Source organism: Phaenicophaeus curvirostris, chromosome 1 (genome assembly GCF_032191515.1).
Source record: "Phaenicophaeus curvirostris isolate KB17595 chromosome 1, BPBGC_Pcur_1.0, whole genome shotgun sequence".
Classification (NCBI taxonomy): domain Eukaryota; kingdom Metazoa; phylum Chordata; class Aves; order Cuculiformes; family Cuculidae; genus Phaenicophaeus; species Phaenicophaeus curvirostris.
The window spans coordinates 98,206,569-98,231,178 of NC_091392.1; the positions used below are offsets into that span (position 1 = coordinate 98,206,569).

The following is a 24,610-nucleotide window of genomic DNA, read 5'->3' on the forward strand; positions in this document are numbered from 1 at the left end:
ACAGACTCCAAAGATTTATGGGTTTCTAAACGTTCTGAAAACTCACCATTAAACTCTTTAGTGTTGGAAGTTATTCAAAATTCAGTAACTACATATTGCAACTATAGCACTAACCACTCTTAGAGCAAACTGTTCTGTAAGGCTCCAGAGGAATTAATAGATTGTCATAGGAAGTGAAACTGAGAATGTATGACACAATCCTTCTAAGTAATTTAGTCACATCTCAACTCTCAAAGAATTTACCCATAGAAGAAACATTACTAGACATTACTTAGCAACACAAAATATGCTGATTTTTCACACAGCATGCAGCTCACTCAGTTTTACACAGTGCCATGAAAAACGTCTTTAAGTTTATGCTTTAGGGTTTACCTCTTTATTCATATACATGCTTCCACTCTCTCAAAAACGTCTGTATTTATAGTAAACACCTCCGAGGCTCTCTTGTAATAACTTTAATCTCAATAAGACATGAGAAAGACAAGGGTGAAATGAAAAGTCACTCTTTAAAAAAAAGAGAGCATATATGGGGACTTGGGCTTGTTGGAGTATTTTCACCATACTTGCTATAAAACCGTAGCATTTAAGAGTGCCAAAATTCTGTCTTACTGAACTGTCACCCTGATTTAGAACATATGCTAAACCAAAGCCAAGTTTTAAAATGCTACTACCAGATACAATCAACACCAAAATGCTGTTTTATAGAATCACAGAATGGTTTGGGTTGGAAGAAGCCTTAAAAATCATCCAGTTTCAGCCCCTCTGCCATGGGCAGGGACACCTTCCACCAAACCTGGTTGCTCAAAGCCCCAGTCAGCCTGACCTTGAACAAGACACAGCAATTTTTAGCTGAACTGCTCTAACAAACATTGCACATACCCAATACCATGCACCTAGGAAACCTTCTCCATATAGTGTCATTTAGCTATATAATCCAAACATGTTAGATAAAAAAATTGCAAATATTACTCTTTCCCTAGCCATGTGATGATAAACACCACCACATGCAAGGTAAGACAAGCAGCAAATGCATTAAACTGTCTTGATTCAGAAGAGGAGCATCTCAGCAAACAACAGCAGCACAAACTACAACTACATTAGCTGCTTAAGAAACCTTGACAAACGACAACCTGATGTCTGAGGGTCCTGTGAGGAGCCCTCAGAGGAAGACTGATCAGAGGACGATGACTGTGGCGCTGAACCCTCAGCTAGCTCTCGCTGTCTCTGTTGTTCTGCCTTCTTAAGCCTCAGTCGCTGTAGACCCCTACGGATTATAGCTAACTCATGTCCAATAAACTCTGACAAACAAGGAGGGAGAGGAAAAAAAAAAAGTATGTAAAAGAAAGCAGCATTGAATATACAATATACAGAACACAAAGGAAGGGGGAGTGGACTGACCAAAGAGAGAAGTAACAGATACCAAGTATAACTTTTCCCACTATAATTATGTAAAACATTTACTGATAACCAGAAATCATAAAAGAAAATATTGAAATTTTCTTTCTCTTCCTAAATGCACAAACTACAGGACTTAAAATTTAAGGATCCATGTCATGCAATACACCACCCACCCTACCCCCAATCCCAACACTTAAGTCATAACAAAGAATCATTCAACAAAACCAGACAGATCCCAATTGATTAAAAAAAAAAAAAAATCAAACAAATATTCATTTTCATGTTCCTAACACACAGAACAAATGAGAGTATCCGTGCTGTGAGATTACACAACTGTAGTCTATAGCTAGATATTCTAAATGAATGTGATAGCTTCCTGATGTGAGAAAAAAAAATTAGTACAATTCTGTTCAAAACAAACCTGTGAAAAAAGTAAACTGGGATTAGGGAAACACGTGACAGAACAGCATCTAACTGAAAAATAGAGTTTACCATGAACCCTTTTTTTAACTCAGACATTCCCAGTAGGTGAGGATTTAAAGTCTGAAAAACACTGTTAAGTAGTTCTACACAGAAAATAATTTGTTGGATCATAAATAACTTCTAGTATTGTTTAGGCTATTCTTCAGTTCCTTCTTTGGAGACTTCACTGTTTTCACCTTTTTGTAATTATTCATTTGTCAGTTATACTGTTTTGGCATGAGCCAGTCCCCTGTCTGGTCAGCAGTATTTTTTGCAAACTGTGATAAAACTACATGTCTGAGTAATTTTTTGATGCTTTCTATGGTCTTTGCAGATTTCCTCCATTTACACAAGCGCCATAGAGCAAGTGTTTCTCTATGTCTTTATTAGCAACAGCTGAAGAACAACATTGACCTGAACTCGTCATAAAGTACCCTCATCTATGATACAGAACAACTGAGAAGCTAACTAAAACTCAAATATTCTCATCAAATGCTCTAGCTAGTTCTCCTATAAACTGCTAGCCTAAAAGTATTTATATGAAGGGCACTCTGGACTATTTTGTAGATATGAGAAAATCTGCAAAGAAAAAAAAAATCAGTACTATGAAACGTAAAAACACTAGAGAGCATTACACTGGCATATAATCTCTCATCCAAGAGAGAGTTTTACAAATATTCTGTAACCCTCAGAGAAGCAAGCAAATTTTAAATTTTTTCATAAGAAGAAACAAACCCAAAGACATAATCCAATCATTCAAAAATTAGTGGCAGACACCACTTTAGAGCTCATGACTATTTTATGTCCTCAGTCTAATACCACTTCTGGGAAATATATCCTGCTGGTTTATGGAGGATGAAGTATAACAAGGAGAAAGATACACTACATAAGAGGAATATGGCATCAAAGAGATTTGCTATGAATAGTTTTCATGTGTCACAAACATTTATGGAAATTAAAACTCCAAGCAGTCTAGAAAATGCTTCTAAGGAAATTTCTTAGATGGCTACAATTGCAGTTCTCTGTACTTAGCACTGATTCAGTTCTCTTCAGTTCAGAGACAGTTATAATTTAAGACATATCAAGAGCTAGAATTCAAACTGTAGAGAGATAACTACTATTCCTGAATATGTTCAATAACAACACCTTTTCACACATTTCAGAATCTCTAAGCAAACGCTTATTTTGCCAGCAACTGGAGTAAGGAAAGAAAAAAGGAAAAAAACCCCGAAACCAGCTATTGCCACTTTACCATTCAAGATTTAAAAGCAAAGTTACCTTATATCAGAACACATATTAAGTATAAGCTTTGTCCTAATTGTACAACTGTCCCCTTATCCCCCAACTGTACCAACGTGTATGTGGAATATTACTTACAGGGGAAAAAAAAAAAAAATCCTTTACAGTTTGTTGCATCTGATATTTATTTATGGTTTAAAACCACAGCTTCTTAAAACTAATGTAAAAAAATGATTTAATTGTTTCCACTGAGTGGGTCAAGCAAGGCAAGAAAGTAATTTGTTAGTTTTTTTCCCCTTAGTGACAAGCATGAAAATCTCCAGCAACTCTTCTGTCTCATTACAAAAAAGAAATTATTCAAACGTACTGATAAGAACAGGCTACCAAGAATTCCCACTGATCTTATTGATTACTGGCATTTCTCAAATGCTGCAACTGTTCTAGAATATAGAACCATAGAATAGTTTGGCTTGGAAGGGACCTTAAAGATCATGCAGTTCCAACCCCCCTAACATAGGCAGGGACACCTCCCACCAGATCAGGCTGCCCAAGGCCCCATCCAACCTGGCCTTGAACACCTCCAGGGATGGGCAGCCTCAGCTGCCCTGGGCAACCTTTGCCAGTGTCTCACCACTCTTGCAATGAAGAAATTCTTCCTTACATCAATCCTAAATCTGCCCCTCTCCAGTTTATACCCATTCCCCCTCATCCTATCATCACAAGCCTTTATGAATAGTCCTTTTTCAGCTTTCTTGTAGCCTCTACAGGTACTGGAAGGTCACTATAAAATCTCCTTGGATCCTTCTCTTCTCCAGGCTGAAGAAGCCCAACTCCCTCAGCCTGTCCTCGTATGGGAGGTGCTCCAGTCCTCTGACCATCTTCGTAGCCTCCTCTGGACCTGTTCCAACAGCTCCATATCCTTCTTATGTTCAGGATTCCAGAACTGGACACAGTACTCCAGATGAGGTCTCACAAGAGAGGAATAGAGGGGCAGAATCACCTTCCTAAACATTCTGATAAAGACATCACAACAAGCTCCAGCACACAGACAGTACAAAAATGGTTCAATTTTGAACATGTACTTTTTTTAAAACATTAATAGATCAAGTAATTCAGATGCAGAAGTTCAAATGCTCACCACATGGTGTATTTTCTGGAACACCATATCAACAATATATTTGAATTATAATACATTGGCAAAAATATTGCTGTTTCAAAGACAGCATTACCACCAGTGCCTGTGGCACAGAAATCTGCAGAAGTGAATTATGGAAAGCTGTTTATAAGCCTCTTCCATTCTGTAGTGTGAATTTATGCTCCAATTCTAAATAAGTCATTACCCAAAAAATACGTTCTTCATTTGCTAATTCCTTGCTACAATATTCAAACTTGTACCTACCACCACTTCAAGTAAAATTATAGCTGAAAGCCCCTCACTTTCCTTTTTTTTTTTCAAAATGCTTCCCCAGTTATCCATCTTTTACAACACACATTTATCTGGTTTTCCCACTCAACACCACTGTATTTAAACTACTATTCCTATTATCAGTTTCCTTGTACCACCACCCCAAAAAGCAGCAGGTTTCACCTCTAAATGCAGCTCAAACTCAGGAAACCCTTTTCTTGACGCAGAGTGACATGTTTTCATATTCGTAGACTAGAGTGAGCAAATAAAACCTCGTAACTGAGCACTGTCATGGACTACATAAGCCTACAAACACTGCAAAATGGAAATTTGCATTCAAGCCTTCCCATTCATAAACCCACTGCTACTGCAAAACCAAAACAACTGTCACTAGGTCTTTCAAAACTGACTATATGGAGTCTTAAGTCCAAGGTAACACTGGGAAAGAGGAAATGTTCTTAGAGAAGAGCTGGATTAAGAAGTAACAACTTCAGCTTCATGCTAGCAGAATAAACTTTTACTTAGAAATTCAGACAGATTCAGAGAAAAGAAGAAAAAAAAGAATGTTCTACTCAGCATGCATTCTTTAAAATACAGGACAGAAAATGCATAAAAGTTCCAGAAATACTCTCTAGTGCATTATCACTATGCAATCTGCAAAGTTTCAATGACATAGCTTGAAGCAATTATTTTTAATGTGGGACATACTCTCCTGGCCACTGCAGGCCCCAGAATATACTGTATACTTTAATAAGATAAACAGAATAAAATGAACCATTGGTAACAGTATTTGTGTTCTTTGGTGGCTATCCTTCTGTATCAAACATAGCAGCAGCAGCTAAATGCTGAATTAAGGGTAGATCCCTTAATGACTTTTGTGTATGTTTACTGTGGAAAAACTTGAGACTGCAGTAAGCCAACACCAATATTAATAAAAACCATAGGTGACTAAAAGCCTCTGCTACTAAATAAGTTACCTAGCACTCAATTATTCTAGATTTAGTATCTAGACTGTGTGTATTGTCATGCTTCTGCTCTGCTCTGTTTATTTCCTCTAAATAAGCATCACACTAGTTGCAAGGTTTGAAAGGGCAGGATTAACACATTTACTGAATTTACACTTATGTCTTTACCTTCTCTGTCTTTCAGACACCAGATACCTAATCATTTCTTACCTGTCCCAAAGATTTTGGCTGCAGCAGCCACAGTGCACTGAATGATACAATTTTCCATGGCAAATCCACGTGTCTCCTTTACTCTAGGACACCCAATTTAGGGCCTCAAGATGCTGTCCGTCATCTTTTACAACTATATAGACTTTTGATTTTTTTACAACAGAATTGGTACAAGACAGAAAAGTGTATTTGTAAAAAGAGTACAAGGTTTTAAAACAATCGGGTCTGAACCTGTAGCTGTTTTGGATCATATCAGACTTTCAACCACAACTCGAGGCCTAGAAACACACTTCAAAAAAGTAAAAATTCTCTTGTGCAAATAATTAACTCTAAAAGCTGTGGCATCTTATCCCACATAGGGATGGAAAAGGGCAAGACAAAGCAGAAGATACTCTTTTACTACCCAAATAAGCTTCTGATGTTGACAGTGGAATATACTTTCTTCTTTTCCCCCACAATAAGAATCCAAGTCTGTATTAAGTATATATTAATTTCTTCAAGATACACAAACTTAAAAAGCAATATGTAGTGCAATTTATTAACCAATAATAGAACACCATGCAAGGTGAGCCCTGTCTATCCAGATACTTTTGAGAATCAAACAATCCTCCATTGCTGACTCTGAAATGCTGAAGATGTAGATTCCTACTGATAGAGACGTTCCCTACTTTCACTGACTGTAACAGTTCATCTACTGATTGCTCTGATGCTGCTACAGCCAAATCACAGTTGAAGAAGGCATGATGCTACTTACACTTAGAAAAGAAAGCAATATTTTTTAATTTCTACTTCAAAAGACAATACTGGTTATCCCCTTTGAGACTTTTTTCAAACAAAGGTAGTAAACAGTTGATGGCTTTACTCTTTCCTTAGAACACAGCTGCAGTCATCTAGCAACTATAAAATACCTTGTCTCATTAAGGAAATGCAAGAAAAAAAACAGATTTAAATCAATTATCCAAAATATCCTAAAATAAAATTCTTCCGTATCGAAAGCATTTTTCATAAACCATGACAAGATGGATTTCTTCTCACCAGACTGATGGAGCACAGGCTGAGCTGAGGCCCCTAAAGAAGGCCTTTGTTCATTATCAGGAGATGATAATAATGAAGTTGAAGGGGGACTTTCTGCTGAAGATGATGTTGAAGGAGCCTGGGCTGACATTGTAGAAGAGGAAGATGACGGAATTTGTTCAGAACCATCTACTTCCATTGCAGTTTCTGATTCTGTACCAGGCGGCATGTTATTACTAGCAGGAGCATCTGTCCGATTAGTCCCACCTTTGATTAAAAATGAGAAAAAAAAGCAAGAAGAACAAGAGCCCAAAGGTAAACTTAACTCTGTTTCTAAAGATCCCTTTGCATTACCATTCATAGGACAAAAAAAAGTGTGTTCAGTTCTTCAGAGTGCACTAAATTTTTTTTTAGTTTACACCTCAAAGATTGATATTCATGGCCTGTACATCCAATATGAGAATACTTTCTGTTGTAAATATTATTCTTGAAAATAAAGAAATCACCTCTGGACCGTAATCTTACTCGTCCTCGATTGCTTTGTGCGACTTCACTGGCTTCTTCGAACCATCTTGACAGCATGTCTGACATCCTTTGCATTAGAGAGACATTAGGACTTTGCTCCCCTGTAAAACAAGTAATGCTAAAGTTTTATCTACAAGTTTAGAAAACTGTTCATTCCCCCTCCCTATTTCTTCTTCTATACAGCCCCTCCACTGTAAGACAGGTAACCACCTCATTTTCTCAGCACGACAGTCCAGCAAGAATTGACAGCTGAACATGGTGCCACATAAAAACCAATAGTCCTTCTTCCTTTCCTGTTTTACATTCATCTCATGATTTTGTAAACGTGACACTCAAAGTCACGGCATTCAGTTTTAAATGCCATTTAAATAAGTTTAAAAAGGTTAGGTTTTTATGTTTTTACAGCTAATTATAAAATAACCAATTTTATCATTAGAAAATGAAAGAGCTTTCTCATGACTTAGATTTTCCTCATAAGCACACTTTAAGACAACAGCAGAGTTGTTTTAGGGGTTTTCATTTCATATTTTGTATCAAGTGTCAGGATTCCAAGAACTCTCAAAGCAGCAAACTCTTTGGCATACTTTCAACGTAACTCAAAACCTTTTCTTCTCATTTTCTTTCTGGTTTTATTACATATGGAACAAAATTTGTTTCAAGAGAGATGAAAGGAAAAATTCCATTAGTAAAGATTCACTTATTCTATTTCATCCCTTTAAGAGTTTTGTTTCATTCTGTGTTTTGCACTTTGAGGTTTTTTTTGATTAGTATTTTTTTGGTGGCTGTTTTGTTTTGTTTCCATATACTGGCATCTTCCAAAAGACAACCACTCCACTGGACTGGACCATTCTCCTCATACTGAAGCAAGAGCTTCTGCTGTCCCCTTAGCAGCTTTTGAAGTGTAAGCAACTTCTGGCAAGGTTTTATATTTGAAGACCTTAAGAAATAGAGTCCCTGTGAAGCAGAATTACTTATCAAAACATATGCGAAAAATATTGTAATACCCTGTATACAAAAAGATTCTATATATACTGAAAGATTCTGAAACATGCTTGGCAAGAACACATACAGTGAGAATATGCCTCTCAAGCATCAGTGTTGCTACCCACACAGCTTTTATAAAAGCTTTAAGACTCATCACATATATGTAGCAACTGAAAATCCTTCAGGACTGCACCTAATCTTCACTGCTCGGATATAGCCTGAATATATCACCACCAGGCCTTGCTTTTAGATCATTTGCTTGAGTTTAAAAGATATTGTTGGGAATTGAGAATAGAAGGGGAACACACCAACCCAGCTCCCAAAAACAATGCCCCTCAACCTGACCACAATGCCCTTGTCTATCCTGATTTCCACACTGCCCTCTCTACCCTGCTTGTGGGATCCATCACTCCCTTCCAGTAGCCCAAAGCAAAGAAACTTTGGCCTCAGAAGCTTAAAATACAAAAAAAATGGAATGCAACAGCTGAAATAAACAGACAGGAAGGTGTTTTCTGAAGGGAAGATGGGACAACGAACAGAAAAGTAAGTCATACCACATGCTTAACTAATGCAATATAGCTATTCCCTCTCAGTTTTATTAAATAACGCACAGTAAAGACACTGAAGCTTTGCTTTGAGAAAATAGAAATCCAGTCAGTGTCTACCCTGAAGGAGTCCTTTTCTCAAGCTTTATTTTCTGCCCAGCTGATTTGATATTATGGGGAAATGACACCTAAAAGGACACTGGAGATACTTCGCTGAAAAAGAATTTAAATAAAAAGTAACTCCACGCAAAGGCAAAGACAAAACTAATTTTGATGGGAAAGACTTGCAACAAAAACAACAGCGAAAGTATCCCTAATGTGAGGAGGTATACAAATAGTGTCTGTGGAACGAAAGCACCAAGTAAGCAGAATGTAAAAATGTTAATCAAATGCTGCAAAATATTAGAATAAGAAGGCACATGATGAAACTAAGAGAGTACTTAGAAAGAAAGGAAAGAAAGTAATTCTTTTACACAGTGGGTACTGAACTTCTGGAATTTTTTGCCGTAGTAAATATTATCAACTGGTTCAAAAAAGGATTACAGAAACTCACAGGCAATAGAACCATACCCAGCATCTAAAGGAACAGATGGGAATCTATCCTCTAAAGTTTCTAATCCAGTAATTCTGAATACTGAGAGAGCAACAAAGGCAACAGACTAAGGTAAGAGGACACATTTGTGCTGTCCCTAAACAGCATCTCCTATTGCGTATGTCAGATACAGAATCCTACCCTACATAGGCCCTCAGCCTAATAAAGCTACACACTACTCTAGTTTGGGGAATTAAGAAGATTAGAAAACCAACACAGGGAATCTGGAAAGAGAAACAGTAGTCAGAAAAGAGAGACGGATTTAAAGGAACTAAAACAAATACTTACACCCCTACAATCTGTCAGATTTAAACAGAAACACATCATTAGATGAGGAGTAAGATGAATGACAAAGCATCTTCTGCCCTGCTTTAATATCCCATTTTCTGATACTAAAGCATAGCTTTGGAAATGCTCTTTCTATTTCTACCTCAAGTAATTGAGTAAAAGATTACAAACATGGATATGTAAGAATAAAATTTAGTCACTACATGTATTTTATAAAAACAAGTGAAAGATAAGTATTAGAATCCTATTACTTTGAATTCCAGACACCACTACACCATAGCAATCACTACAAAGCATTTAATCTGTAACTTGGATTCCATGTGAGGCTTGAGTACAAAAAGGGAAATAGGCATTTGTGTTACTCCATGACCAATGACAAGCAAGCTCCCCTTGATTTATATCAGCCTAACTGAAGCAACATAATTCTTTTGTAAGAATATTTACAATGTAGACATTTTATAAAATCACTGTAGAAGAGCAATTCTGTGTTAAATTCTACAAAAACCATCTCAAGTTCCAGCTGATTCTTAAAACATACTTTAATCTGAGACACTTACATATTTCAGGAATACTTAAGAAAAAAGGAAAATAAAACCCAAACCAAAAGAAAAAAAATCTCAACAAAAAAAGCAATGAAAAAAACACAAGCAAAGATAATCCCCACCAACTGCAAACACTTTACCATCTCTTTCTCTTTCACTCTCAGGCCTTGCTCTTGGTCCAGTATCTGACCAATCACCTCTTAGTCTCAAACGTTTAACAGGAGGTTGCCGCAACTAGAAATTTAAAAAAAAAATAAAAACAGAAAAAGAAAGGCATTTCAAAGCTATTTATCTTAGTACAGAATTCTAAGTCTAAATATAAATGCACTACCTTCATTTTCTCAAGTTACATAATTTCATATATGTCAAAAAAATGGAATGTCAGCCATATGTTCAGATCAACTATGAATAAGCATAACACTATCGATAGAATGTGGGAGTTTTAGCTACGCAGGAGTTCAACAGTCTAAATCAATGACTCTCAAAACTAAGGCAGCTTTTATTTTACGCAATACTGGCTTTCCCATATTAATTAAAGCTTTCCATACTGAACAATAATAATTAGGTCTTCCAGAATTCAGTCTGAATTCTGCAAAAATATTCACCTCTTCGTGTTAAAAACTATATGGCAGCTTCAGTTTAATGAAATGTGGATTTGCAGTTAAGCAAATGGAAAAAACAATTAAACATTAAAAAATTTGTGAAAACAAACTGTAGTTTATTTTTTAACCTATGGGCTTTTATAAATTTTGTAGTTTGAAGTATAGAACAGTCACTATATAGGTAGTGTTACTTTCAGTGACTCAAAAAGAAACAGCATGTGCTTTGAACATTTAGAAAGGCAGTTCAGAGTTTGAAATTAAGTATACTGGTTAGGTATTTCTGGCTTTAAAAAAAAAAAATGGTGAGTAGCTGTGCTGACAACTTTAAATTAAATGCAAAACTCCTGTGGTGAAAGCACATTAAATTGTTATCTTCCAGGAGCCCACAAATTCAAGAGGAAAGCTTTATTCCATACAACTTAAAGCCTGGCTGAAACAGAAAACAGCATTTAAGTAAAATCATTCTGCAAGAAGAGATTACAGGACACATTCTATGCCTACGAAAGAAAAGAATACATAGGATCTGTTATTAATGGGTGGTCACAATCTTCTCCCTTTATAGTAACTGGGCAGTCAATTCTCCACCAAATTACTTCACATACAATTAGCGTTACATAGGACAGATGAGCAGAACCACTTGTTCTTTACATAACTTTTGTAGGTTCCTCTTAGCTTGCTCCTGCCTTAGTAACGTAACAGCATAACTCAGCTAGTTATCCTTCCTCAATCCTATGAATCTACATCCCCTTCTAATCTGCAATATTTGTACTAGTAATAGCAGCCTGTGGCCCAGTTAATACAGCACACTTTGTATCTCCTCATTTCTGTCACTGCATGATAAATTTTAACAAAGAACTTTTATACTTTATTTCAAGGAATATGCTTTTGGTGGCATCGAAAATAACAAAATACACCTCAATTACAAGACTGACTTGCCCTAACTGACAGTCTTACAATCTGAGGTTCATGCAGATGCCTCCTCGTCTTTAAGAAAGGGAAACCAGACAAGAAAGAAAACCAGAGTAGCAAAATAGTGTAAATATATATATAAAAATATATTGTAAATACGCCCATTTTGTAACACTATCTACTCAGCATATCTCATCTATGAACAGCAACAATAATTTAATTTAAAGGGTAATAAAACTGACAGAAGTGTGACACAAGGGAAAAAGTATAAAACATGAAAATAGGTCATCTTAACTACTTGCCTCTTCCCGTCTCTCTTCAGCTGAGGGAACTTTAAGTTCTCGTGCTGTGTCATCCTTGGGATCAAACAAGTATATGTAATCTGAAGAGTAGCTAACAAGGATCTCTTGACCATCTTCACTATAACATAGAGAAGTTACTCTGCAGGATCTGTTACTAAGATGAGGAGGAACAAAACGTGCCACCATTCCAACAGTGCCCCTACCAGCATAATTCCCTATATTTAAAAAAGGAGCGGGGGAAGGGGATGGGAGAGAAAGAAAAGACATTTACTACTGCAAATTTTAACAACTTCCATATACTCCTTATTTAACATCCAACAAAAGATGATCAGAGAAATGTTAAGTATCATGTAGCTTCTGCATTAAACTGGATCTGAATCAGACTTATCAGATCTTACTAGTATTTTGTATTTTTGTTTACAAACACTATTATAAAAAAAGATGAACACCCACAATTCATATATCACATACCCACCACATGACAGTGTGCGGATGTTATCTGTTAAATGTAGTACAAATGGAAACTTTGGAACCCCAGAACGTTTACACAATAATAATGTAAATCCATATCAACACACAAATAACAAGAGAATTCATTACACAAAAACTTTGCAGTTTTAGGACATACATCACCTTTTTTTTACCCACAATATTTTTTAAAAATACTAGTTTTTCTTCAAGTCATAACACTTACTTTGAACAGCAAAACTCTACAAAACATTGGATTTATCATGCTTCCCTGACAATTCACCTCCATTCCACACACTAGAACAATTTTAAATTGTAGAATTAGAAGCTTGTAAGCAGAGAAGGTTACCTATAAGAAGATCTAACACTGATAAAAACACTGTTCCAAGACCTCGTAATTTGCCACGTTACTGCTTCCCACATAGCATATCTGTTATGGTTTAGTATGTGCTACAGTCTGTCCTTGACCACAGACAAGTTCAGAATTTATCATCTCATACTACACAAGGAGTGAAATAGAGTTTTAAATGAGAATCAATAGTGTATTTGCTAGTCATAGAATACCTCAGCTCTTAAGAAAAAAAACAAACCAAACCAGAGAACACTATACAAATAAATTCAGCAAAAATAGCCTTCAAAATTTTCTCTTCTCTCTCCATGTCACTGTAGTCTGGCATACCTGGATTAATCCTATTCTCATACTGTTACAGTACAAGAGCAGGTACACTGTATCCTTTAATCAACCCCTGAGGAATCTGCTCCTCATGCAGTCCTCAGAATTTTGCTGACTACCGTGATGAAAGAGAGAGATCTTTGAAAAACATTAGCCTGATAAGAGGGGTATTTTTATGTTTATTGAGTGATCTTTACTGTTCCCTTTCTCCTCCATCACAGTAATCAACAGGAAAATGCTTCAAGAAATGACAGATTCTGTGATGTTAATTACTTGCATGAGTTTGTATACACAGCTACGTATATTAATTCATTTGTGTCCAAACAAGCACTAATCATACATTGTAAGAAAGATACATTAGAACAACATAACAGTTTTGTTTGTCACCTGAAATTTTTTTATAAAATCCTTAGATAAGCATCTGAAGCATGCTGGCTTTCACCTGATGAATTCATAGCTTCTCAGTGAAATTATATTAGATATTGCAACAACTACTGCAAAGGTAAGCGTATCACATTACGTTATAGAGTTTATAAGATCCCTTTCCCTAAGAAATAACATATTACAGCATGGCAGAGTACAAGGTGGTAAGAACTTAAAATTCAGGCAGCAACCACTAGCTTTTTGGAATCTTGGAATCATTAGTTTCAAGACAAAAGACAAGACATTACAAAATGTATTTTTCTGCATTCAATATACAATGCATTCCAAGATGGATGAAATTTACTTACTTGAAGATTTCTGCATTAGCAAATATTAGAGTGAAATGTTGTTATTAAAAACCATAGTGCTCGGAAAAGAAATCTACACTTCATTCAGTATTTAGTCATTCACCATTTATTCTGAAAACAAGAACTCGAAATTGGAACTGCAACTGTTAGAAAAACTTACTGTAAGGCATGATTCCTACCTGTTGCTCTTGTACCAAGCATTCGCCGATCATATATTCTTACTGAGCTATCAGAACAACCCACAGCAAGATAGTACGGAATTGGTGGACAGATAGCAACAGAAGTGGCAGCACGCCGGCAGTTTATTAAAATATCCTGGAACAAACAGAAATATAGCATTCATACAGTAGCTCTGAGCATTTAAAGAATAATTCTGCTTTTCACTTCAGGACACAGGCCCTTTAGACAAGAAAGTTTTGAGAAAACTAGGACTGGCCCTGTGAAGACTGGTTGTAAATACGTCAAACAGAAAAGCCATTGCAGAGAAGGAAGCCCATCAGAGAAAGAAATATAGCATGAGATCCACTAAAAAGGAAAATAAAGCAACCAGAACAAACCACAGGAACAAACATTTAAGAAAAGATAAGAGTAACAACTACAGATTTATGAACTATCTTGCACCTTACATTTTCCTATGGAAACACAGATAACTGTTGAACCAGAAGAGCACCAAATACACAGAAATGGTCTAAATTAAATTAAAGGGTTAGAATAAATTTCATCTACGGGCAGGTAACACGACAGAAAAAGAGAAAGAAACCCCTGGAACTGGTAAATATGCACAAAGCAGAATAAAATAAACCAAGAGTAGAAATACATACTTTGGTGTCAGTTTTTCTCCAAAAACTGCTCCTGAAATCCAAACACCTCTGGACACCACCAGTACCTTACCTTCTAGGGAGTAATACCAGTTACTGTTTTGATTTACTATAATTCATTAGCAAATCTTTTCTCATGGAAGAACAAAAGATGCTCAAGAACACAAGTCTGTAAGCAACTTTCAAGGCTCATTTTTTGCCTCTAACTGCACTCTATATAGTGACCAATGTAAACCAAACCAAGAAATTCAATTTCAACACAGAACGTTTTCTACCATATCTGAAGCCTCACACCAAAGTTCATAAACTAAGAAGTGCCAAAGGAGCTATTAAAATAAAATTAAATCAAAAAAAAAAGAAAAATAAACAAAAAAAGGACTTCCCAAACTTTTTTTTGTTTCTTGCGAATTATGTTGTCATCTCCACCAAGGACCCTGAAATCTATTATTTCTAAAAGCCTTACCAGAATTCATATCCTATGTTTGTATGATGTACAGCTCTACATTTAGGTCATCTTTATTAAAAGATTTCACTCTTACATCTTTACAATCTTCCTTTGTGCAACTTGTTTTGATTCGAGTATCAAACCATCTTACAGTGCCATCTTCACCACAAGAGAGGAAAGTATAGGGATCATTTGGTACTGTCATGATCTGTTCAGAAAAAAAAAAGTATTAATACTTCCACATATACAATTAACTGAAAATAAAAGCACCAACGTTCTGAGCAGCAAGAGAGACTGAAGCAATTATGATTCATGTCAAGCTTTCTATTGAAATAAACAGGAAAGCCGAAAAACTACTGGTATTTCTTCATTTTCAAGAACAGGTTTTAACTACTGAAGTTAAAACAAACTGTGGAACATCACATAAGATTAATTATTTATAAGTCAAATTATAGTCACTTCCATTATCTTTTAATAAACAATACAATTTACTGCAATCCGTTTTCAGACAAGTAATCGCTTTGCTGCAATAATTCAAGAGAAGCCCAGTTTATTTGCTATCAAGTAATAGAAGACAAAACCAAAACCCTCAGAAGTTTGAAAGACATGAAAATACTAGATGGCTTTTATTCCCACAGAGTTGCTCCTTTACAATCAAAATAGTCCCCTGAAGCAACTGTGCATTAAAAGGCTGTTACTAACCTACTCCCCCCCCACACTGCATTTCTTTACTTTTTTTTAAGAGAGTACAGTATTGCACCACTTTCCTGACCTCAGTCCTAGTCAAACTACAGCAGACTCAAATGCAGTCTCATATGTATGGCTTCACTCAAGAAAACCTCAAGACAAAATAAAAAGGTAAGCAACCATAATGCCAAAGCTGAATTCCAGAGGTCAATAAACACACATGAAAAATCATATTTTTACACACTACCCCCTAGATACAAAATAGAGAATGCTATAGAAAGTAGCAGTATTTTTCTTTTCCTACACTACTGCTACTACCAGTAACTTCATAGAAATATAAAAAGCTACAAAAATAAATAGTAGTGTAATATGCTAATTCAACACAGAGTAAATGAGTGATTCTTTAACACTTTAATATGATGATTTATTCTCCACACACAAACCTTAATACCTGTTAATCTCTCTTCCCAAAGTGGTATTTAAAAGGTAATCTCTGCAGGATTCAGCATTCCTTCTTGTCACACTCAGTTTATTAACTGAGACAATGCATACTGTGACAAATCTTACTGCTGACAAACCAGAAGTCTAACAGATGAACAAAGCCAAGGTTTTAATAACGGACAAATAAACTTCTGAGCTATGATCATTATCCTTCAATATGTTCACGTAATACATTGAAAGAAGTGCTTCTTCACTACATTCACTCAAATAAATTTTATTAGTGTAGTCATAAGAGCGAGAAATTGTTCTCCAATCCACTAAGTTCTTCCAGCATTTTTGCTGTATTTCAGTGCAGAGCTTGCACTGAAAACATTTACATTTAGAAGCTATATTTTATTTTTGTTCACACTGATACTATTTTACAAGATAGATGTAATAGAGCAGTACATACTTCCACTTGCACATGCTGATTTTTATGCATGGTATTTGAAAACAGTATAAGTAACTATAAGCACTAAAATAGAGAAAATCAGAAGTGCAGGCTACAATAATTATGACTGACTGTTCCTATATTTAAGTTCAACATGTACAAACTATGTATTTAAAGTGCTTTTTTACTAAACAAAAAAAGCCTTTTCTATTTAGCCTTAAATATATAGCTACAGGATCATTTTAGCATATTGAAAATATGAAGGTAAAAATAGTCCATAAAAGTACATATCTCTTTCTGAAATACAATTAACATGAAGGGCAATAAAGAAAAGCATTTGGCTGAGTAAAAATAAACTTAGAAGAGCCTTGTATAGAGAACAAATTCTCCAGAAACATGTTTCAAGTACTTCTTTCTCCCTCTCTACTTATTCTATTCTCCCCCAGAATTAAAAACAATTGTCTAATTATCTAGTGGTTCATAACAATCTACACAAATTTCCACATTCCTCCATTTCAATGTCTTGAACTGTCACAAACCCCAAGTTTAAGCACAGCATAAATTCAAACCACATTCAAATTTAGAACTAGTACCTCAGGCAGATGATGTGAGCTTTTGTTATTTAGAGAATCCAGTGAGTCAAAGCTCTATATTTAACATGATGATGTGGTTACATACAGCTGGGCAGTAGCGTCACGACATTTGGAAATGAGTTTCCCACTCCAGGAACCTCTCAGTGACAACACTGTGTAATGCCAGAAGCTGAAGCTGTATCTCAGTCATTTGTTTTAAACCCCTTGCCATTTACTCTATTACACTTTCAAATGCCAAGGCTCAAAAAACGGTCTGCCATGTCACACAATAATATCAGGTTTAAGTCACAGTAACAGAAATGAGAGTGAAAGTACCTCCCAAAGTGCTTTATAAAGCTACCTTTTCAAAGCCTTTTTTAAAAAAAGAGAGCTCAAATTTAGATATATTAAACCTGAGTGAAAACAGGCTAAGAAAAATAACTCCTAAGAGAGACAGTTGTTAAAATAGTCAAAGTCATATAGGGTGTTTGAGATCTCTTTCCTTAACTGTGTTTAAAAACTATATAAACAAACAAAACAGTATCACACTACTGTCATTCATAACAACAATGATGCCATTGTTAACATTCTTTGCTAAATAAAAATCATCCACAATATTGCCGTTTTGAGTGTGCAAGGCAGCAAACATCCACACTCTCTTCAACTAATGATTTTGAAGAAATTTACTCTATTTTTTACAACTCGTTACTGTTCATTGAGTCATTCTATTAGGAACAACAAAACTTCTGTCTTTATTTGCCAGACAGTTGGGCTCTCCCTATGTATTCTGAAATATTTCACCTGTTTTGAAATATTCTGATTGCCTGTTTTGACAAGTTTAACTTGTTATACCTATCAAGCTTATATTTATCATCTGGTTTAGGAGCTTGCAGTGTGCACATCATCATTACTGATGACAACTCCTTGCAAAGGGACAACCTTTGCATCTCATATTACAGGTTAGAAGTGTTATGTTCTAGCCTCCATCCCCACTCCTGACCCACAAGCAAAACTGGAAACTGCTTTCATTGAATTTTCCCAGTTTGATCACTGGGTTGCAGTACCAGCTGGTGTCAGTCCCTTTCTGTATCCCACCAAATTGCTGGCCAACCCAAGCTCAGGCAGATCAAAACTTAAGTCTGCCACAGTGATGACTCCTCGTAATAACTTCTTTGCTGTCACAGCTCTTTCCTTTGCAACACTGAGTCACCTTGGCCATGACACCAAACTTCATACACTGAAGAACTCCAAGGCTCTAATGATAGCTATACCACTACTTTCGCATCTCCTCAACACAGTAGTCATAACTATTTTCCTATTCGCAAGCTCAAATACGTTTTATATATAATACTCATAGCTATCTACTCAGGAAACAGTTGTCAGCAGTGCCTGCAGCCAGCCAGCTAGGAGGCTCCTCTTTCCACACCAAGTCACAATGCAAGGACCTGACAGACCTCCTCATCAACAAGGACATTTCAGCTTTAAGAAATAACATCTCAACCTCCAGATGTTCTTATGAACAGGCAGGTTTTATATGAGATATAGACAACACCCAATCAACTTCAAGACTCCGCAGATGAACATACAGATCACTACATAGAGTAAACTTCAGTGAGAACTGAGGCAGCTTAACTGGGGCCATAAGGACTGATATCATTGAAAGGAAACAGTAGTTTCTCAGTCATCAAAGCAAACCTCAAAAATAAAAATATGCAATGCAAGCCTGGGATGCAGAATCATATTTGACAAAACTGTAGATATACTCTTGTATTAAATCCAGGCTAAACCAAACCAAAACCACAAATCAGGGTGAATACCACAAAGGTTGCTTGACTGACCTACAAAGTTACCCTGCAGACAGGAACTGGTTTTGAAAAAACCTTTAATGGAACAAAAGCAACCGTAAGGGCATTTTTACTACACAATCAAAAATTAATTCTGGCAGTACTTCAGTCATTTTTTTTTTCCTCGCACAATATTTTCATACTCCCCATTTTTAACAGAGATTTTACAATATTTTCATAGGAACATAGAATACCCAGGTGGGAAGAGACCCACCAGCTCATCGAGTCCAACCATTCCTATCAAACACTAAACCATGGCCCTCAGCATCTCGTCCACCTGTGCCTTAAACACCTCCATGGAAGGGGAATCAACCACCTCCCTGGGCAGCCTGTTCCAGTGCCCAATGACCCTTTCTGTGAAAAATTTTTTCCTAATGTCCAGCCTAAACCTCCCCTGGTGGAGCTTGAGGCCATTTCCTCTTGTTCTGTCCCCTGTCACTTGGGAGAAGAGGCCAACACCCTCCCTTAGGAAGTTTTTAAGTACCTTTCTTTGCATGTCATGAAATCTGAGCTAAATACTTTAAAAGTAGGAGATTTGGGATTTTTTCCTTGGGTGTACTGTGTTAAAAAAACTAAACAAAAAAAAAAGAATCAGAACATTTATAACCTAAGAAGAAAATACCAGTATTTTTCCTATTTTAAGCACACTAAGTTCTGCTAGCAGTAGATTTTTGCTGTCATTAACATAACTAGATCAATAGATCTGATTATCTTCATAACAGAAGCAACACTTTGCTTCTTCACTTGCCTATTTACCTTAACAAAACTTCCAAGGGAGGACTGAAAAAACTGGCTCTAAATTTGCACAGAGTTAACCAGAATAAAAAACAGAGAAATTACCTCAAATTGTAAATGCATTTTTCAGGTTGTTATTCACAAACGCTTATTAAAGCATGTCTTGGAAGGATTTAAATTGTGGAAAAGGCATTAAACTGTTGATGTGTGTGTGGAGTGGGTAGAGAACTAAAATAACACTGCAATGGCCACCGTTCCCTCCCTCCCAACCTATTTCAGAAACAATCTCATAGCAGAATTTCAATCGTTTTTGCTCTGCAGAGGATTCTTTTAATGAAGGTGTATTCAGCTATTATATTTGCAAAGAAAGTGATCTTATTGACACTACCCTTTGTAAAGTCCTCCACATTTCTCTTTCAAAGCCTACTCGATAAGAAAAAAAAATAAAGCTAGAAGGAAGGTTCTTCAATGCTCACAGAAACAAAATAAATAAGTTTGGTTAAAATCTTGGGCAACAGTACAAGAAAATACGTATTCTACCTATCTCAAAATTATCATATACTTCTGTTAAGTACCTCATAGGTAGTTCCATAGTGGCACGTATACTGGCATTGCCTGTTGGTCTCCGCATCTTGTTCAACATTAGTATAAAAAATGACTCCATCTCCAGAACAAGATACAATCTGTTTGTCATTGGTGCACGGTAAGAATTTTGCACTAAAAATATTGGCCCTGTGTCCTGAGCGAATGGTTGTTAAAACCTAAGAAAGAAAGAAAACAGAAAGGCTGTGTTAGGTTAATATTTTCAAAGCAAATAAAGAATGAGAAAATAACAGACTCTGGTACTATAAAAACTTCAGTTGTGTACAGACCGCCAGTAATCTACAGTTTAATACAACGGAACAAAAAAGCTGCCTTTACATCAAATTTCTTCTAAGAGCAACGTGGTTCCACAAGAGACGTTCACTTACACACTTGCACAAAGTAGTCTGCAAAATGAAAGGACTGGAATGCAACCGACCTCTTTTATTTTTAAAATGCTAGTTATATATCACATCAGGTTTCATAAAGTAAAACATCAGTCCAGGGTGATAGTGCAGCAAGCCCGCATATCAGTGAAGAGAGATTTAGAAGATCTGGAGTACCAAGGGTCAAGCAGAATAAGGCACTGTAATCCAAGCCAATCTTATAGACTTTAAAAATTAATGCTACTCTTAAAATAAATTCACTTTAAAAATAACATGTTCATAAGAAAGGCTGTTTTGAAGCCAGTAAAAATAAACATTTAAGAACAAGATTATAGAGCAATAAACTAAGAGTTGACCTGGTCTCAATGAATGTCATTCATCGGCAGTACAGCAGAGAAGCAAAGCGTATCATTTACTTCACCATCATAGTTGGTTTTGAACACTTTGTGATGACTCTTTGTATTTCTTAACATATGACTTATTGGCCTATCAAAATTGAAAAAAACCACCTCCATGTGCTTTCCTGTACACTAGTGAACATCCCATTCCTACTTCATTTCTCCCATTTGCAGCATTGAAATCAAACTGCATTTTCATCACTATTAATAGGAAAAAGACATGTACCAGGTTGTTTACAATGCGAAAATTACTTCCAAATTCCCACTCAATTAACTTAATCAAAGAAAATATTACGTAAATGAAGTTGTTCTGTCAGTGCTACCGCATTCCTAGTATTTTACAAGGGCTACTTCACATCTTTTAAATAATCCACGCAAAAAGAAGATTAAGAATGTACCTGCATATTCTGAAAGATAAAGAAGGCTCAGGATTTAAAAACAAAATTAAAAAAAAATTAGGAGATACAATCTATTCATTTTATTTCAGTATATCTGCCTCTTCATTTAGATTCATTCTGATTCCTTCATTTTAATGAAAACCTTCAAAACCAAGGCACCAAAAAGAAATGAGGAGCTTGGTATCAAAGGAGCAACTCGGAAGAAGGTGTCAATAAGGTACCCTAGTTCAGATGACAGTTCAAGATGTCACCTGTCAGTCCCATCTCCAATTTTATGCTATTGCTACTGTGTTTGGGGCCTCTCAGATTAAGAAAGACATTGAGGTCCTGGAGCATAACCAGAGAAAGGCAATGAGGCTGGTGAAGGAAGGATCTGGAGCACAAGTCTCACAAGGAGCGGCTGAGGGAACTGGGATTATTTAAACTGGAGAAAAGAGGCTGAGGGAAGACTTTATCACTCTCTGCAACTGCCTGAAAGGAGGTGGTGGCAAGGCAGGTGCTAGTCTCTTCTCTCAAGTGACAAGTGATAGGATGAGAGGAAATGGCCTCAAGTCGCACCAGGGGAGGTTTAGACTGGGTATTAAGAAAACTTTCTTCACAGACAGAGTGGTCAAGCATTGGAACAGGATGACCGGGGAAGTGGTGGAGACACCGCCTCTGGAGGTGTTCAAAAGATGTGTAGACGTGGCACTTAAGGGCACGGTTTAGTGGTGGACTTGGCCGTATTAGGTTTAAGATCATCATGTCCAACCGTAAAGGTCTTTTCCAACCTAAACGATTCTGTGATTGTACGACTGCTCTCAAACTTGGAAAAAACTCAGCTTTTTCTTTCCCTCCCTTCTCCTCTACTCCACTGTAAACTGAAACAGCATTCAGAAACACACACACCTATAAATTTCCAGCAAAGCAAATAATTCTCACAGGTAGACCTAACCTCATCTTGCCTGCCCCTCAGTTTCCTCCCTACGTTGCATAGCGTTACAATCAAAAATATCAAAGTATTATAGTGTTTATTATACACAGAAGATTTTCCATGCCCTTCTTGACTTGCACTGTATATCTTTTCCACTCTGGTTATTATACTGCCTTAGAGAGGGGACAAAGAGGCATATAATGTTGCTGGCACCTAGGCAGCACAATGGATGACAAAGTAACACAACCAACCCCCAAAAGCCTATCATGAGCTACACAGAATAAAAAAAGTCACCTTATTCGTTTAGAGCATTTTACTACTAACATGTAACAGGCTAAAAATACTTAATGACTGAGGAAATGAGAGAGAGTAAAACAAAGTATTTCAGATGTTCTTCAAAGTATTTGACCAGCTGTAGTAATTCAGACATCCTCCTAACTTCTGCAATTGCTTAAGTAATATGTTACATAGAAAATCAACTGAAGCGGCAACAATTTCAAGAATTATCATAGAATCATAGAACGGTTTGGGTTGGAAGGGACCTTAAAGATCATCCAGTTCCAACCCCTCCTAACATGGGCAGGGACATCTCCCACTAGATCAGGCTGTCCAAGGCCCCATCCAACCTGACCTTGAACACCTCCAGGGAAGGGGCAGCCACAACTTCTCCGGGCAACCTGTGCCAGTGCCTCACCACCCTCACAGCAAAACATTTCTTCCTAATATCTAATCTAAACCTCCCCTCTTTCAGCTTAAAACCATTACTGCTTGTCCTATCCCTGCACTCTGTGATAAACAGTCTCTCCCCATCTCTCCTGTAGCCCCTTCAGGTATTGGAAGGTCGCTATAATGTCTCCCTGGAGCCTTCCCCTCTCCAGGCTGAATAACCCCAACTCTCTCAGCCTGTCCTCGTATGGGAGGTGCTCCAGCCCTCTGATCATCTTCCTGGCCCTCCTCTGAACTCAAACAGATCCATGTCCTTTCTGTGCTGCGGACTCTAGAACTGAATATAGTATTCCAGGTGGGGTCTCACAAAAGCAGAGTAGGGGGACAGAATCACCTCCCTCACCCTGCATCTCGCAACAGTCTTTGAAAAGCGAGCACTCAACTTGATGTGAATAAATTAATTCTCATCCTTTTGTACCATTATTGTAGCAGGTAGAGCTGAAGCTCCAGCCAAACTCTCCCCACTTCCCACTCCCAGTAGTGTGATGCCTAAAACAAATGAAATCGGGAAGAAATAATCACAAGAAGAAGAATTCTCAGCCATCCTAACGTGTAATAAAGTGCTCATCCTTTCAATTTAGACTTGCAGTTACTATAAGAAATTGAGAAACAGAAAAATTTCTCCTTCTGAGACACACTGCAGAGTGGCAATTAAAATTTGCATCTGGCCATACAAAACACAAACTGGAGTAACTTACGTACAATTCACACAAATAAGACTAAAACAGATTAAATGCTTCCTTATTAAATTAAATTTTACTAACACTGAAGAGTATATTGATTGCTGAAGTCTACTTTTGCTACTCTAGCTAGTTAATAACATAAAATATGGTGATAATATCAGCCAAGATGACACAATTACAGTAAAACTCTGGTACCAATACCAATTTGCTCCCTTTTCCTGTACTGATTCAGTTACTCAAGCCAGAGAACACAAGCTAACACAATTGTAACAGTCATTAAAAATCGCATCTCTAGTACAATTCAGGAACAACACTGAATACTGAGTCTTCTTGCTAGTACCTGCTGTTTTACAATTGCATTTGCATATACTGGGGAGCTATAATAACCATCAGTTATCTGCTCTACTGTTATGCCAAAAAATAAACTGGCTGACACCTATATTTTGCTTTTGGCTTAAGTGCAACAGTAGTATACAACGGGGAAAAACACCAAATTCATCCCATGAAAGCATAAAGTTTAAATTTCTGTATCTATTAAAATATTACAATATTTTAATATTACAATATTTTAATAGAATAATTATGTAATAAGAATGATTTAGCAACCACCCCATAGCTACATATTAACACAAACTGCACAATTAATACTAAACACCCTTTACCCGCATGAGAAATTTTTACTTTGCAAGCCCCTTCAA

The 24,610-nt window shown here is 36.6% G+C and overlaps 1 protein-coding gene across 6 annotated transcripts in view; it reads right to left on the bottom strand.

The window, feature by feature from the left end:
• DCAF6 (DDB1 and CUL4 associated factor 6) overlaps positions 1-24,610 on the bottom strand; it is an 88,183-nt gene that overhangs the window by 37,742 nt on the left and 25,831 nt on the right. For 3 of the 6 annotated variants that reach the window (XM_069869333.1, XM_069869316.1, XM_069869325.1), the window contains exons 4-11: positions 20,402-20,587; positions 15,212-15,325; positions 14,034-14,169; positions 11,983-12,197; positions 10,310-10,403; positions 7,200-7,319; positions 6,715-6,960; positions 1,131-1,298 (exon numbers count right to left, since the gene is read on the bottom strand). In XM_069869333.1, the coding sequence (XP_069725434.1) occupies positions 1,131-1,298; positions 6,715-6,960; positions 7,200-7,319; positions 10,310-10,403; positions 11,983-12,197; positions 14,034-14,169; positions 15,212-15,325; positions 20,402-20,587 (1,279 nt within the window). The remainder of the gene's footprint in view (positions 1-1,130; positions 1,299-6,714; positions 6,961-7,199; positions 7,320-10,309; positions 10,404-11,982; positions 12,198-14,033; positions 14,170-15,211; positions 15,326-20,401; positions 20,588-24,610) is intronic. The other 3 variants (XM_069869341.1, XM_069869348.1, XM_069869358.1) reach the window with 1 other exon arrangement.